The 17,693-nt window shown below is 32.0% G+C and overlaps 2 protein-coding genes across 13 annotated transcripts in view; both read right to left on the reverse strand.

Annotated features, from left to right (window-relative positions):
- Positions 1-17,693, reverse strand: part of LOC105663968 (cyclic nucleotide-gated channel alpha-3-like) — a 1,281,713-nt gene that overhangs the window by 270,436 nt on the left and 993,584 nt on the right. The gene's annotated exons all lie outside the window — the stretch shown is intronic.
- Positions 1-17,693, reverse strand: part of LOC143265234 (uncharacterized) — a 115,825-nt gene that overhangs the window by 13,035 nt on the left and 85,097 nt on the right. For 6 of the 8 annotated variants that reach the window (XM_076536204.1, XM_076536202.1, XM_076536203.1 and 3 more), the window contains one exon: positions 4,064-4,210. In XM_076536204.1, coding sequence (XP_076392319.1) covers positions 4,064-4,210 — 147 coding nt within the window. Of the gene's footprint in view, positions 1-3,344; positions 4,211-17,693 lie in introns of those variants that run through there. The other 2 variants (XM_076536207.1, XR_013039532.1) reach the window with 2 other exon arrangements.

Consider the following 17,693-nt stretch of genomic DNA (forward strand, 5'->3'; position numbering starts at 1 on the left):
ATATTTTTAATAAAAATGCTGATTGCCCCTCTTCACAGGAGATGATTTTAAATTATATAACTAATAAACATCGCAAAAAACAACAAATTCAAAAAACACGTATCCTTTATTTTTATCCATAGTTTACGTACACGAAGTTGCAAAAAAATAGATCAACATTTAGTGCAAAAATTTAAACAAATATTATAAATTTTCGAAATATTATTTAAACAAATAAAGTTTATTGAACTTTTTTTCCGCACAAAAGTTCCCTATTTAAAGATCAACAATTTACAAAAAAAAAGAATTCAATTATCTTCTATAATTCCGAAGATATTCCCAAAAATATGATTTCAACCCCCAACTTCGAGGGCTATTTTCACCCCTTCAACATGCACGATTGCCGATAAAAAAAATAATGTCAAATATTTTTTTGAGAACTATATTTCACATAAGCTTCATCAAAATCGACGTGTTTGGGTTGGATATGTTCCCTTGTTAGAAAAGTATACATAATTTTTAACTGTTTAATCTTTTTAATATATCGGTTTTTTAAGGCACTTAATTCGAATCTGAAATCAGATTTTCAAAATTTAATATGCCGGAGCCAATATGCCGGACGAAAACTCAAACCATTTGCACCAATTTCAAAATAAATACCTTTCTAATATCGTTAATCATCCAAACTTTGATCGCCCAAATAGTAGGGAATTGACTGTAAATTGCTTACAGATAAAAATAATTAAAACAATAAAACACAAAACTGAATTTCACCTATTATTATTATTATTTTTGTCCTTTCTTTAAAAAATAGACTCGCTTCCATTTCAAAATAAACATTTTGGATAGTGATCGGAATTTGAAACTTCTTGTCGCAAGTTTCCAAGCAATTCCAGTTTACTGAAACTTTGAATCATTTCAAATTTTATTCCAGCTCTAAAAATCGTGAAAATATTATAACTTTTTAGAAGTTTTAAATGTCCCGAAAGTTCCGATACTATTGGAACTCTTGAAACTAACAATATCCACGAATGTACACTTGCAGCAGAAACGGTAGCTTCCTCAATTTATATCTATTTCTGTCATCGCTCTAGCAAATCTTATCTTCGATTACTGATCTTTATATTACGCAATCGATAGCAATAGGTGGTCAAAATGTTATACTAAAATGATTTCTTTTTAAAATAATATGACAGGCGCAATTTCAACTAGTTTAAGAATGTTATATTTGACATATTTTAAGATAAAAAGGTGGATGTGAATATACTAAGAAATCTATATTTGCGGCCTCTGTTAGCCTCTATATTATTTTAATTTAAGCGATGTTGTACTCCATAGACGCTGGATTGTTATATATTTAAGATTTTAAATAATAAGAACAGCGTGACAAAATATTAAATAATTGTATTTTCTTGTATAATATGGACAATATTTAAATATATGTATATTTAAGTATTCAATCCGTACATCTAATTATATGTATTATTATTAAAAAATAATACATTGTAAAAAAATATGCAATACATGGTGTGTTCCAAAAATAATGAGAATTATTTTTTTTTAAGGAATTTATTGAACCAATTCTTACAAATACTCAAAATTCTTCAAAGTACTGCCCTTGGGCTTCTACACATTTTTGCCAGCGACCCTGCCATTAACCCTTTGAACTCTTATGTCGAGTGTGGCTCGACGTCACTTTTCTCTTGGGTCTTATAAATAATTCATATAAATAGATTGGTTCAATATATATATTTTCATTAATTTACTATTTATAATAAATGAAAAATGTATTTGTCACATACGCGCACTGTTACGACACGCTTGATGGAGAAATTTCTTGATCTATTTTGTAAATGAAAGAGTTGGTAGTTAAAAGAAATTAAGGAGTTCAAAGGGTTAACGGTACACGTCCTGGAATGCGTTTTCCGGAACCGCTTTTAGGGCTTCGGTCGCGGCCGCTTGGATGTCTTGTATCGACGAGAAACGTGTTCCTTTCAGGGGTGTCTTGATCCAGGGGAACAAAAAAAAGTCTGCTGGTGCCAGGTCAGGACTATAGGGGGGTTGGGGAAGCGTTATCACCTTGTTTTGGGTCGGAAACTCACGCACTCGCAGCGCGTTGTGGCAAGGCGCGTTGTCGAGATGCACTATCCAGGTAGCGGAAATATGTTTTCTCGTCCTGACGATACTTTTTCGCAGTCTTTCCAGCACAACCACGTAGTAGGCGGTGTTAACTATCTGTACTTCAGAAAGAAATTCTTTATGGACTGTTTGACGAACTGTTTTGTTGGTTGGTGGCCGCCCAGAGCGTTGATCGTCGCGAACCTCTTCTCGCCCTTCCTTAAAGACCTTTAACCACCTCGAAACTTGTGAGTACGACAGAACAGTGTCCTCATAAGCCTCACGAATCATTTTATTTGTGTCCTCAAGAGATTTGTTTATTTTAGCACAAAAGCTTTATCGCGTATCGTTGTTCCGATCGTCGACTCCAATTTTTCCGCGACACGGTCACCAAACAGGGGGTCACAAAAATTCACGTCCTGTCCCTTTCACAGCTCGGAGAGTCTTGGGATCGGGTTCATTGGAAAGCTAAGGGCCCCCCACACCTAGCCCACGTGGTCCGATCCCCCTCCGATCAACAGGAGCGGCGCAGGAATTTCGTTCTCATTACTTTTGGAACACACCATGTATACTATATTACAAAAATAATACATCGTAACATTATAATAAAAATATTTGATCTATTCCATCGGTTAAGGTTATATAATATGTAATTTTTGTTCGAGTGTAATAATTTAACTACCTACTATACACTAAATACTTAAAAAAGTTTGATATTAGGCAAAGTCGAAGACGAAAAGGAGTAAAATAAAATGGGATGAGTGAAATGGACATTTCTTCTAAACATTCAAATAAGACGTTTAAGCAATAAAATTACTTTAATTATTTATTTGATAATAAAATTATATTTAAGGTTGCATCTGTTAATCTCTTAATTTTACTATCAGCAATATTCCCTGACAATAAGAAGAAATTCATTTGCGAAACACTAAAATCGGATCTGAATTATCTGTACTAATTTTATTAAACCGAGGTAAGTGTTATTACAAATTGTTATTGAGAAGAAAGAATTAATGGCGTTGATTAATCTTTTAAGTCGAGGTGACTAACGTATTATTTTATATTTAAATAGTCTTGCAAACTTTTGGAGCATTCAAAATTTGTAATTCTAATAAATCACTGATAATTATTGATATTTTTTCTCCGTTGTAAATAATTTTGAGATCAAATATAATTTCCAAGTAAATTGAGAAGGCTGTTTTCATCCCTTCGAAGTGTTCAGCAATCTATAAAATGGTATTGAATACCTATACTGGGTGACCCAGGTTTTAATTGTCGAATGATGTTGGTACATTCTGTGGTTCCAAATCAAATAGAAACGTTATGTAAATAAACTTTATTAAGAAGTTATTGCAATATGAAATAAGGAGAAAAGTAGCAAATTTGCGATTAATTCAATATAGAAACAGATCAGCAATACTTACGATTACTATGCTTACACGAGCTACGTTTACTATCTACGGTTAACGTGTTTCATTAGTAAATTCATAGACTTTATACTGATATGCCAAAATTATTTACAAATTCAGTAAATAATAAATTTTATATTTTACCAATGTCAACCTAATACTGTGAAAAGTGGTAGATAGGTTGAGATTCAATATTGATTGCTTCTTGCATAAACAGAGTAAAAACAAATATTATTGATCCTTTTCAATATTACGTCGCATTAACAATAAGTTTGCTATTGATCCCTTAATTTCGTGTTATTACCATAACTTTTCAACATATCCTTAAAAGACTGATATTACATCTGTTCCTTGTATCAACATAGAATATTTTAATGTACAACATTTAATCGTAAAATTTTTGACAAACTATATATCAAGTATTTTTTCTAATATTACTAAAATTCTCGAATATTGTATTAAAATTCTATTAAAATTGACAATGTGTCAACTCCGTAACACTTTAGATTTATTGTTCTTATTATTCTCGTTTTAGATAGAAACGAAAAATATCTCACTTTCATTATCTTTACGTTTATCAGACGATGCAGATTGTTTGCTAACCGTTGATGGTTGTCTTGAGCCTTCTTGTTTTAACGAAGTCTTCTCCGTGGCACTCACTGTTGATGTTGTACCATCTTCCATATCTTTCCCTTCAGTCGCGTCTAAGAAAGATTACACAAACCATGTATGTTTTCGTGTTTGTGATATAGGAAAGTTCCATTTTTATATATTATTATTCGAAGCTTTCAACTATTAATCCCCATACGCTATTTCACTGGAAATATGTATGTACATCCATATTTTATTTCTGATAGAAACGAAATAACAATTCCTTAACATTTTAAAAATAATTCTTTTATAATCCATAATTTTATATAGTAATAAGTTATTTTCTTATAGCTTTTGAATAAAATATGAAGAAATACAATTTGTAAAACCTGTATTGCACAAAAAGTAAAATAATAAGTCATCAATAATTTTATCGATGAGTCAAAATGAAATGTTAATGCCTTTTCTGTTCTTTAAAACTTTATTTTTGTTTCTAGGAGAATCACTCTCAATTAAGAAAGTAATGGCAATCACAAAATTATTATTTATAAAAGATTGTTACTTCTAAAATATTCTAAAAAATTGATCAAAAATATATAGCAAATTTATGATTTCAATATAACAATGTAGCATGTTTTATATTGTTATACACCCAAATGTCTATCATCATCATCCATTCCGTCATGTCCAACTAGTCAATATCCGAAGTTTTTTATACCGATTCATAACGACCTTTTCACCATTCAACTTCCGACTGAATTTTCCTTCCTAGTCACAAAGTTTACGTTTTGAAATCTAAAAATGGCCCTATTTTTCCGCCTCGTAGCATTCTCGGTTCAACACTGCACTTCACATTGTAATAATATTGTTGCTGAATAAAGTATTATTATTTTACCACGTAACGTAGATCTTTCATTACGTTCATTAAAATGTTAACCCAAATCCGCATAAGTACCGAGGGATTTATTGAAAATTTATATATTTTATGCAAAGTTTCAAATAAGAACCTAAAACAGTTGATTTTCTCTGGTATCGCAATGAAATACTTTTACGTAGAATGTTTCAAAGAATGGATGTATTAAATATATAATTTTTAGTTAAAAAAGATGGAAGTAGAATTTTGTTAAATAACTGCAATTAATTATTAATTAACTGCATGTTTGTTTTTACGTTGATTAATTTGTAAGAACATTATGCATATGCATATATAAACATTGTGATAAAATATTTAAAACATTAAAAGGAAATCAACAATTTGTCAAATATTTTAAATTTTGTATGAAATATTTCGTTTTAGAATTTAAAATATCTCACATACTGAAATGCTGATCTTGCTGATACAATATCCCATCTTTTGTTTATGCGAAATAATAAGACGGTTAGATATATGCAAAAAAAAAATATGAAAGTTTTCATTCAAAAGGATAGTACAACAGCAAAATACATGTGCATTGTTTCGCTTACAAAAATATATGATTGAGATAATATAAATCACTTTGAACCATTAATCTTTTCTAACAATTAGTAACATTTTTTCCCAATTTCAACCACAATAAGTTATTGCTCCTTATAATTGTTTGAAGTGTCCTGTGTATAGTGTCCCATGTAACTCCTTCTTATTTGCTTTTTTATTTGTGAAGATACGAAAAAATGCTTCAAAGAAAATAATCGTATTTTACATGAAAAATTAGATCGTGAAATAAAAAATCATCTTTAGACCATATTATCCGAAATTTCACAGGGATCTCTATTTCTTTTTAATGTAACTGCGACTTTTTACATAAAGTCAATATATTGTATGAAAAATTATTAACGTACAATATTCAACAAATAAACAATTCGTGGTTATTTGAAAGTCAATAGTGAGGAATTTTACATAAAAATTAACGGCATAAATGAAATATGCAGGTCTCACAAAAAAGATATTTGCATTTTTCTTATTATCTGTACTAGTAGCAATGCAGTGTAATTATTGAAAGAAATGAGCACTAACAAATTAATTTGCGTTGATTGAAGAGTCTGAAAGGTAAAAATGTTCAGAACAATTCTTTACAAATATTCTTGCGATAGAATCGTTAAACTTTCTAACTTCGGAAGAATAATTTGGTTAAAGTAAGTATGTTACTTTAGAAACTGTTGTAAATAATTAATTTTAGCTTAAAAGAATTGAATTTTTCCTTATTCCGAAATACAATCGAGATTCAGCATCACTTCATGTATATTGGATTTCATCGTATGTAAAGCCCTTACTGTAGAAAGCTGTTCGATTAATTTAAATTACACTATGCGGCAAGTATCCTATTGTAAAAGAGCAGAGTGCAATTTTAGTAAGCAGAGAAATACAAATTGGAATCAAGGACATCATAGGAATACACATGCGATTGCACAAACTTTTATTTAATTTCTTAAGTAAATCGTACTAATTCTGGAAAAAGTAAGAAAGAGGACTGAATAAAATGTTTTCCCTTCCCGAACGGTAAATTAGTAACAGTGTGAACAGCATATATTCTTGTAATCGTCAAGAAATTATCAATGAATGTGGATTCAACATTTTCTTCTGAAATATTATTTAATGGAATCTCGCTTCATAATATATACGTTTTTTGCGAACTTAAATAATGTTCTTAACATTATGAAATTGATTTTATATAATATTGCTAAAATCAGTTTTTGAATATTCCAGTTTTAATCATTTATAGCAGCTGAAAAGCTCCATTACATTTAGAACTATATTTTTTTAGAAGATGCTCTAAAATATAAGCCTTACGATCATGTATGTATTTGTTGAAGAAAAGGATGTTGTGACATTATATAAATATGCCATAATTGACAAATACGACAGATCATTAATATTTATTGCATTATTTTACGAATACAAATGTCGAATAAAATCAATTGTATTTTTATTACATTTTGACAACATGTTCACGTTAGGATATTTCATGAAAAATGAACAATTTAAGTGTAAAATATAGAAAAAACTATTTTATTATTTTATTGCAAACCCCTTTTGTTGCATGAATGTAGTCGTGTGTGTGTATTAAAAATAATTTTTTCAAATATTCTGAAGAAACAGAATGTTGTTCTTTTTTTAGTCCTATTTGTAATTCAACTTTCCAATATACTGGGTTTTTTCTAATTGTTTGGTCTGATTCCTCCTACAAATTCTCTATGGTATTTATGTCCGGGAATTGTACAAGTGCATGTAAATCTTTTGGACGTTTATATAACAAATATTATTATACTGTTCCAGCTCTGTAGTTTGGATCATTATCCTGACACAATTTCAAAGTACATACTTTGTATTCCCAAGTTATTTGCATTTTATAGTCATTTTTCTGAAAACCAAACATCTATTCTTATCAAAAATATTTTCAGCACTAAAAAATTGTATACCGAAATAAAAATTATATTCTAAACGGTTGTATTCATACATGAACGTGGACATTAGGGTGAACCTTATTTTTCGACTTCCGATTTTTTTTGGTCTCACCCCCTAAAATTTTGACACTTCATGAAAAAATGATAATGTCAAAGTTTCAGGATGATTAGATAACAGGAACCCGTGCCGCAATCGAGTTGAAGTTTTGAAAATTTGCACGATTTCAGGTTAGCGTCGAATATGTTAGTGGCCTTTTATTTTAAAAGTATCAGTGAATATTTTATAATAAAAATATAATCTTTTATACATATAATTTTAGTGTTGGTGTATGATTTTCAAAAATATACTAAAAATTACTGAATGTTACCGCTAATGTTAGTATGAATCTCATTCTGTAGTTGCTGAAGAGGTCATCTCGAACACAAAAACTAATCTCCTGTTCAGTTAGCCATTAGAGATATTATGTAAAATGAAACAAATATTTCGGTATTAAAAAAATGTATAGTAAGTGCTTTGCATGGTAGATATACAAAAAGATTCCCGGCAGTGGTGAATATTACCGAGTTTTACCTGATCAAGGGATCAGGTAAGAAGTACCCTTTTTAAAAAATTTCAAAAAGCTTGGCCTAAGATTAATTTATTAAATTTTAAAACAGGTATACAAGATTCTTATGTTTATGGAAAGCTCCAAGATGTAGAAGAAAAAATAAATTTTTGCTTGTACCATTTACGACAAAAGCAGCAGAGAGATAATTACAAAGAACTTTTGAAGTTGATGATAATTTTTCTTGGCGGATCTCTTCCACGAGGAAATACTTTTCATGTTCCTGGAGCGTTTCATAATGCTAGATGGACGGCTAAAGCAATTTACGTACTATAAAATAATTTTTAGAAAAAAAATACGCCGACTTCGAAATGCACTAAAAAATATAAAATAATTTCTATTTCCTAATGAAGTAATTTCTATTTCATTCAATCATACAATTACGTAACAGATATGAATGAAACCTATTTACCCATTAGGTAGTATATTAAATACATTTCAACCTTTTCGGAGGCGGCGCAAAATTAAAAGATTATTTTGAATATGTTATTTATATTATGTTATAATATATGTTAGAATATGTTAGAATATGTTATAATATATATTAAACGCTACGTACAATTCAATAATAGGCTAATTTATAAGACATAATTGAAATTCCATTAAAGAATATTTTGCTTATAAGTATTTAAAAAAAATTCGTTTATAAGTGCTAATACAATCGAGATTATTGGAAAATTTATCAACTTTTGTACAAATTATATACAGCTCCAAGTAGCCCAACCGTCACATTCTCTGGTAACTTAAAAGCTACGTTGTATTTGTGAGTAAATGTATTGTATGTAAATATGTAAATATGTATGTGTTGTAATTGTATGTACCAGGTACACCGGAAAGTCATTACCGGTTTTTTTAACAGATGTCGTTAGGCTTAATTATGCAATGTTATGATTTGTCACATATATCATTTTATTCTATGGACATCAAACTTCACAGCTATACATATTATATTTTGCAAAAGTGAAACGGTCATAGATTTATTACTCTTTGAAAATGTCAAGTTTCGTGCCTGAAAACGTGCATTTGCGGCACGCATTACTTTTTTTATTTAACCAAAAGAAAAAAGCCGCTGAAAGTCATCGTTTGCTGGTAGAAACTTATGGTGAGCATGCTCTAACCATAAAAACATGTGAGGCGTGGTTTCGAAAATTCAGAAGCGGTGATTTCGATGTGCAAGACAAAGAACGTTCTGGTAGACCGAAAAAGTTTGAAGATGCGAAACTTCAGGAGTTATTGGATGAAGACCCAACCCAAACTCAAAAACAATTGGCAGAAGCGTTAAATGTAGCCCAAGAAACGATTAGCGACCGATTACGAGCAATGGGAAAAATTCAAAAGATGGGAAGATGGGTGCCACATCAATTGAATGACAGACAAATGGAAAATCGCAAACTCGTCTGCGAAATGCTGCTTCAAAGGCATAATAGAAAATCATTTCTGCATAAAATAGTGACGGGTGATGAAAAGTGGATTTATTTTGAAAATCCTAAGCGTAAAAAATCATGGCTATCACCTGGCGAAGCCGCCCCACCCACACCAAGGCCAAATCGTTTTGGTCGCAAAACAATGCTCTGTGTTTAGTGGGACCAGAGTGGCGTGGTGTATTATGAACTATTGAAGCCTGGTGAAACAGTTAACAGTGATCGTTACCGACAACAAATAATCAATTTGCACCACGCATTGAACGAAAAACGTCCAGAATGGGCCCGTAGACACGGTAAAGTGATTTTGCAGCACGATAACGCGCCGTCTCATACAGCAAAACCGGTCAAGGAAGCGTTGAAAGAACTTGGATGGGAAATATTATCACACCCGCCGTACTCTCCAGACCTTGCCCCGTCCGACTACCAACTTTTTGCATCAATGGGACACGCACTTGCAGAAGAACACTTCGCCAATTTCGAAGACGTTAGAGAATGGCTCCATGAATGGTTTCGCGCTAAAGATAAACAGTTTTTTTGGGAAGGTATTCATAAATTGCCTTAAAGATGAGCAAGATGTATACAAACAAATGGCCAATACTTCGTATAAATAAATCTTTCTGTTTTCTTGAAAATTACGTAGTATTTTTTCGAAAAAACCGGTAATGACTTTCCGGTACACCTGGTAAATACTAGCATTACACGTGTAAAAAATTATATTTTCATTATAAAATATTCACTGATACTTTTAAAATAAAAGGTCACTAACATATTCGACGATAACCTGAAATCGTACAAGTTTCAAAACTTCAACTCGATTGCGGCACGGGTTCCTGTTATCCAATCATGCTGAAACTTTGACATTATCATTTTTTCATCAAGTGTCAAGATTTTAGGAGGTGAGACGATGAAAAAATCGAAAAAAAAATCGAGCTTTATAGCTAAGGCCACCCTAGTGGACATGTTCCGCAGATCAAATTGCTTCCAAGTACAGTGGATATTCTATATAAGCAAATCTTTCGGGTCTGAGGTTTTGCGTATATCGTACAGGTCCTACATTGATTGATGTCTTGCCGAACGTAGAAAAGGACAGAAGAGAAAAATATCACGGTCGCCGTTTGCGTATATCGTAAAGGTGCTACATTTCGAGCGATGGAGACCGAACGTAAACAAACAGTGACCTACTAGAAGGACACTCCTAATGCAAAAATAAAACTTTTTTATTTTTTATTTTTTTTTGTTTAAATTTTTTCCATCATATTTGTAACATTTTTCTCATTAAAATGAGACCAAACACGACATACTTCGGGACATATTTACTTGTAATTTCAAGTGTTATGCGTACATCGATGATTTTACTCTAATAAGATATTGCAAGTAAATATAACTCAAATTACGTCGTGTTTGGTCTCATTTTAATCGGAAAAATGTCAAGAATTAATTGGTAAAAGTTTGATAACGAAAAAGTTAAAAATAAAAGTTTTATATTTGCATTGGTATTGTCTCACGGATACACTAATACCCGGGTCACGTTACATTTCCCGGCGAGCGAACCTCGGGCGTCTCGAGGGGTCTTCCCCCTAGTGGTGGGGATAACATTTTTGCTTATATCGGAAAGGACATTTTTGCTTATATAGAATGAACACTGTACCTCGTTGCGGACTTTACATTGTGCAAAGACTTTCATAGCTTGATCAACTATTTCGTTACTTGCTTGTAATACTGATTTAATATCGTAAATCGTCAAATTGCTTTGTCTATCACTCGCTATCGGACTTAATTATAATACGTTTGTTATACGATAATCGAAATAAATTTGTGCATTTTCACCGTCATAAAAATTGAATTGTTCTGATACAGCGATATTTTCGACTTTGAAATCAATTTCTCCACATTTTGAACTACAAAATGAATCAAACGATATTTTAGACCTTACTCAATTATATGTACAGGTTCTGTTCAAAAAGTACAAGGACTTCTATTGTACATTATTTGTCAGTACTTTTCATAGTACTTTTTTACAATTACAGTTTTTCCTCCCATGTTATAACTATGTCTTCTTGAGTATAAAAACATGGCCTTCTTAATGCATGCTTCAGACGAAAGGAAAAAAGTTTGTTGACGATTTTTACCATCGAAAATAATTGAAAGCATTATCAGCGTTCCAGATTCTGTTTTCTTAAGATTAAAACACAACTTTGTACACTGTTTATTTTATTTCTGTTCATAGATATGACTCATTTTTAAGAACGTCAAGAACACAGCTCACGGTTAACTGCAACAGACAATACTAAACAAGTTCATAGCCGATTGTTACGAACCTTAACTTATATATAGATAAGCAATCAAAGATTATGTGCTACATATTTCATTTCTTTCCGCTAGTCATAAAGTCCTTTACACAAGAAGTCCCCAAACTTTTTGAACAAACCATGTACTTCAATAATTTTTATGTTCTTTTTACGGTTGTTATTTCTTTTATTGAATGCATACAAGCACGGTTTAGAAATTGAAATACTTAAAAATGGTTAGAATTTTCTTGAATACCTAATGTAAGATTCAAGTTGAAACTACAATTACAGAAAATATCGAGCTGTTAAAAAAGAATATTTTGACTTTAGTGTAATTGTCCTCAACGTAGATTGTTTTAATTCCTTTTTCATAGAAAAGCCAAACGATTTTGACGTTTTGATTTTGGTTTTACAATTTCAGTATGGAATTAAAAATTTTCGTAGTGATATAAACTACGCAAAAGAAACCTATTATAGTATTGTATGCGTCGTGAATATTCCAGTCGATGGAATATTCCAGAATCGATCGTTAAACAAAAGAATTTCGGGCAACGACCGGCGATGTCGAACAGTCGAAGAATAAATATCCTTATGTTTCAAACCAATTAGTTATTTTACGTTCTTTACACTCGAACCTGACCAGCTACTACACTATTTCCGAATCAGCCTTTGAGATTGAGAAGTTGGCACAGGCAAAGTCTTATGAATGCGCCGAGGAAATTAGGAACAAGCTTGCGGCCACTCGTTTCCTATTCTAGGAATGAAGGAATGAAACAGAGCGCTGAAATTTGGCGCTTTTACTGTGGCTGAAGCTCTGGAAAAGCTGAAGATATTGCATTTATTTAGATTTCTTTTTTAAAAAGCCTTCTCTTGAAAATGAACAGTTGCATAAGTAATTTTTTTTTAAGAAACTACACCAGAAAACAAATAAATTCCTCAAGAACAATATAAAAACGGCAAACAAATAAAGATCTGACAAGTAAACATACCGAAGTGTCACTCTCCGATTTTTCAGAAATTTGGATATGTTATAGTCCACAGAAAATTAGGGGACACGTATTTTTTTTTATCTGCGGTGAAACATATTTAAGGTATGAAACAACCCCCCAAAGTGTGAGGGTAAAATGGAAAATTTTCGAGATCAGTGAAGTAATTTTGATGATTTTTGGTATGAAAGTATTTTTCGATAGAAGACAAAAATTGGCCTAGGTATGTTGGAAGGGGAGTGAAAATTAGGGGGTGAAGTACCCTAAAGCGACTGCAGACAGTAAATGCGAGAAAGAAAGTAATGTAAAGGTCGATAACTGCGAAAATCAGTGTCTCCGTGAGTATGTCGCAGACTTTGTATACAAATCAAAAGGTAACACAAAGGATGGATCACTATTCAAGTTAACATACAGCGAGATAAAAATAAATTGTAAGCGAAAACCAATGATACTAGGAAGATTAATTTAAATAAAATTATTTACATCAAAATTACGAGAAATGCTTCTCTTAATCAGTTAGCAGGGACAATATCCCTATAGTATAATAGTGTTTGTTATTATTAGCTAATAACATTTTAAAATATTTATACTTCATCGTTTTTAATAAAAAAGATAAACAATTCAATGAAAAAACGAAACAATGATTATATTTATAAGAACAATCTTGAATAAGTAATTTAGTAAGGAGTTCGTGTAATGTTTATTTAATTTTCCTTTATACTATTTTTAAGGAGTTGATAAAAAAACTCAACAAATGTTCATTACAATGATAATCTAACACATACAACAATCAATTCTCCCAATTGTATCAGAGATTTTGGAAATACCTCCGGATTTCGGAAAATATGAAGCTTTAAAGAATAGGATAACAGAAGTGTTCGCAGAAACTAACGAGTCAAAAATAATTTTTAGAAAAAAAATACACCGACTTCGAAATGCACTAAAAAGTATAAAATAATTTCTATTTCCTAATGAAGTAATTTCTATTTCATTCAATCATACAATTCCGTAACAGATATGAATGAAACCTATTTACTCGTTAGGTATTATATTAAATACATTTCAACCTTTTCGGAGGCGAAAAATAACATATTCAAAATAATCTTTAAATAACATATTCAAAATAATCTTTTAATTTTGCGCCGCCTCCGAAAAGGTTGAAATGTATTTAATATAATACCTAACGAGTAAATAGGTTTCATTCATATCTGTTACGTAATTGTATGATTGAATGAAATAGAAATTACTTCATTAGGAAATAGAAATTATTTTATACTTTTTAGTGCATTTCGAAGTCGGTGTATTTTTTTTCTAACAATTATTTTATTTCACGCTTTTTATCGGCCGGCAAGACGTGTTTGTAGAAACAGTAGAAAATCGGCGACTGCATGTTGACTCATACACCACCAGAGACACGGAGGCATACGTAGTATTCAATATATTAGTAACAATAGTTTTTCGCTAATAACTCGAAAACTAAAGCTTCCCCTTAATTGTGGATAAGGAAAAAGTTGTTCAGAATCGTGTCCCTGATAACATACTAAAAGGACATGAAAATCGTCCAAAGTTGATTTCAAAACTTTTCAACAATTTTTCGCTAATATTTCGAAAACTAAACCTTTCCGCGAAATTTGTATATGAACAAAATTGTTCAGAATCATGTCCGTGATAAGATATTAAAAGCGCACTAAAATCGAGAAAACTTTATTTCAAAAGTTGCCGGTTTTTTTGCAATAACAATACTTTGCAATTAAAAAATGAAAAATTTTTTGATAATGGTACCAATGGGGAGTCAGAACCTAACAGATGCAAAAGGTTTCGTTCCGATTGGTCCATCCAGCTAGGCGTAATCGGCGGGCACACATAGAAAAAAAAAATATATACTGATCGAATTGAGTAACCTCCTCCTTTTTCGAAGTCGGTTAAAAACTGAAGAATACGTCTGTTAGGTTGTAGAATACATTAGAGAGGATTAGACCTCAGGCCATGTTTTGGGCACAATAGTTCATAATTTTTAGATCCTTCAGAAAACAACATTTGTTACTTTCAATAGCTTTTGACTCGTAGCAGAAATAGGACCCAAGGAGTCATTACATTCTAGCCAGTTTTTTCTTGATTTATTGCCAGTACATCTGGGGTCAGAACCCTTAGCCGTAGTCGTAGAGTCTTTTGTTTGCATTTTCCATTCATGTCGAGGTACTCCTTAGGTTTATTGCTCGCTACGGTCATTTTGGGAAAAACCCAATTTTCACTACGTCACTTTTTTTGCCACTTCTACTCAGTATTTGTCATCCAATAGAAACATCATTTTTGCTATCCCTTCCAAGTTCGAGGAAGTGTGAACGCCCACTCCGAGCTTTCCTGGATCGCGGAAAAGCGTCGGAGTGCCAGACTTTAGACATCATCAGACATTAGAAGTTATTCATTAAATAGACATTAGACATACAAAATACAAAGTTCAACATTTACACAACTCTAAATTCATACATTTAACTTACACACAAGTCACTCACGATTCAATAAAGTTCGTTATTGTTAAACTTGAAGTCAATCATTCAATACAGTCCACTTATATCCGACTTTGAGAATTGTCACAAATTCTACGCGTCAGAGACCGTCGCTAATTATTGTCGACACGACGACGCACATACAACGTCTCCATGAGCATCAATTAGGAGTGGAAAAACCACCAGTGTTTCTTCAAAGAATGAGACATTTGTCTGTAGGTCAGTGTACAGATTCAGTATTACGAAGCTTATTTTTGGAGTAAATGCCGTCAAATATTAGAACAATTTTGGCAATTAGCGAACATCTGACCTTTCGAAATTGGCACTTCAGGCAGACAAAATTTTAGAAATGACTCGTGGGAATAGTATTCCAATAGTCGATCCTATTAATTCTTTATCTAGTTCAGATGGCAGAGATTTATTAGCAAAGCAGGTTTCAGAATTAAAAAGTTTGGTAGAAGCTCTTATTGTCGAAGTTAACCGAAATAGGAACAGATTTAGGAATTTCAGTAGATATCGGCATCGATCAAATGCAAGAAAACGATATAATAATTTTAATAGCAATAATAATCATAATTTTCAATAAATGTGTTTCTTTTACAAGAAATATGGCAATTCAGCTAGAAAATGTCAACATCCATGCAATTGTAGTCAACAAGAGGAAAACTGCACAAGCCATCGTCAGTAAAGATGGTTGGCGACCCGTGTAGTTTTCGAGAAAAGAACCCAAGAGGATGCCAATGACCATTGTCAAATTGTTAAAGAACAGCCCCAATTGCAATATCGGAGGCATCAGTGCGTAATTTAAGTGAAGCATTAGGAGGAGGATGAACCAATAATGTTGCTGACGCTAAACTGCTTTAGTATTTTTCAAAAGCATGTTCAGCTTCAGAAGTCCATTGAATAGCAGTTTTGTCACCTTTTCTGCTTTTTGCTAAATATGAATAGAGAGGAGATTGAATGTGTGCTGCATCTTTAACAAAACGACGATAAAAATTAATAACTCCAAGAAAACGACGTAGTTCTGCAACTGTTGTAGGCTTTTGATAATTCTGAATAGCCTTAATTCTGTCAGGTAAAAATGTAATTCCAGAAGTGTTGACTTTATAACCTAGATAGGCGACTTCTATCTTTCCAAAAACACTTTTTACAACGTTGATGGTTATTCCAAAATCTTTAAGACGTGGAAGTAAAATGTGAAGATGCTCTTCATGTTCTTTCAAACTCTTATTGTTAGATGTAACAAGAATATCATCCAGATAACAATAAACAAAATCTAATCCTTGAAGAACAAAACCCATAAATCTTTGTTACGGCAGTCTTTTGAATATCTTATTCCACATATTCAAGATTTTTCTTCTAGTCTTCATGGCAAAAAGATATTTGCAACCATTGATCTAGTTAAAGCTTATTATCAAATTCCAGTAGCAGAAGAGGATATTTGTATATCTAAGGAAACAATGGTATAACTTGAATTGCGGTTATTTTTCATTGTATTTTTACTAAAGGCATACGTATCAATGTTGCTGTTATATTACTATTAAATTTTACTACATTATAACTTACACAAAACCTGATCTTCGATTATTTCATGAAAAGTACATTATTCCTACTTAATAGTATACAAAAATAAAAAAAACGAGCTATATTCAAATTTTTGTCACACTGGAGGAGATAAATAGCAGATGTAAAAATAGAAGTTGATATAGTTTAATGGTAGAAACTAATAAGTCTACACAAAGTGTTACTGATCTGGTGGTAAAACCGAGGAGGGAAGTGATATACATGTATCTAGCTTCGGGCATGTTTGGTATGTTCGGGAAGCGAAAATGGTTAGAGAAGATTCGAAACAGCCGTGGGTCAGGACCGAAAAAGTATAACAAGTACAGTCGGCGGCCAACGACTTGGTCAGTGACCGAGCGTTGGTAATAAACAAAAAAAGGTATTAGGAAGCATGAACCGCTTGTTGCAGGTCGGTAACCCCGATCAGCTGTTTATCTAAAAATAAATTTAATATGTAAAATTTGGTCAATTGTCTCTAGTTTATTAAGGCTAACCAGGGAGACAATTTTATAAAGTTGAGTTTCCAGCCGAATCTAGAATTGCTTACTGATAACAGCAGTATATCAAAACAGGTATTTATCTTCGATACTGATGCGTGAAAACTGTCCAAAAGCCTAATTTTATTGTAGATGTACTAAGTCATCAATACCTTGATTAAATTCAAATTTATATAAAAAAAAGCGAAAAGGGGTTGTGTGACTGTTGGCTCACGTCTTGTATGTGTTTCAAGGTTCGTTCTATAGCGATAAGAAAGCACATTATCAATTTCCCCTAGTTTCAGTGCAGGGAAACATTTGTTTCGAATTACCATTTGTTTCATTCTCATATCTCGACGCAATAAT

Source organism: Megachile rotundata, chromosome 10 (genome assembly GCF_050947335.1).
Source record: "Megachile rotundata isolate GNS110a chromosome 10, iyMegRotu1, whole genome shotgun sequence".
Lineage (NCBI taxonomy): Eukaryota > Metazoa > Arthropoda > Insecta > Hymenoptera > Megachilidae > Megachile > Megachile rotundata.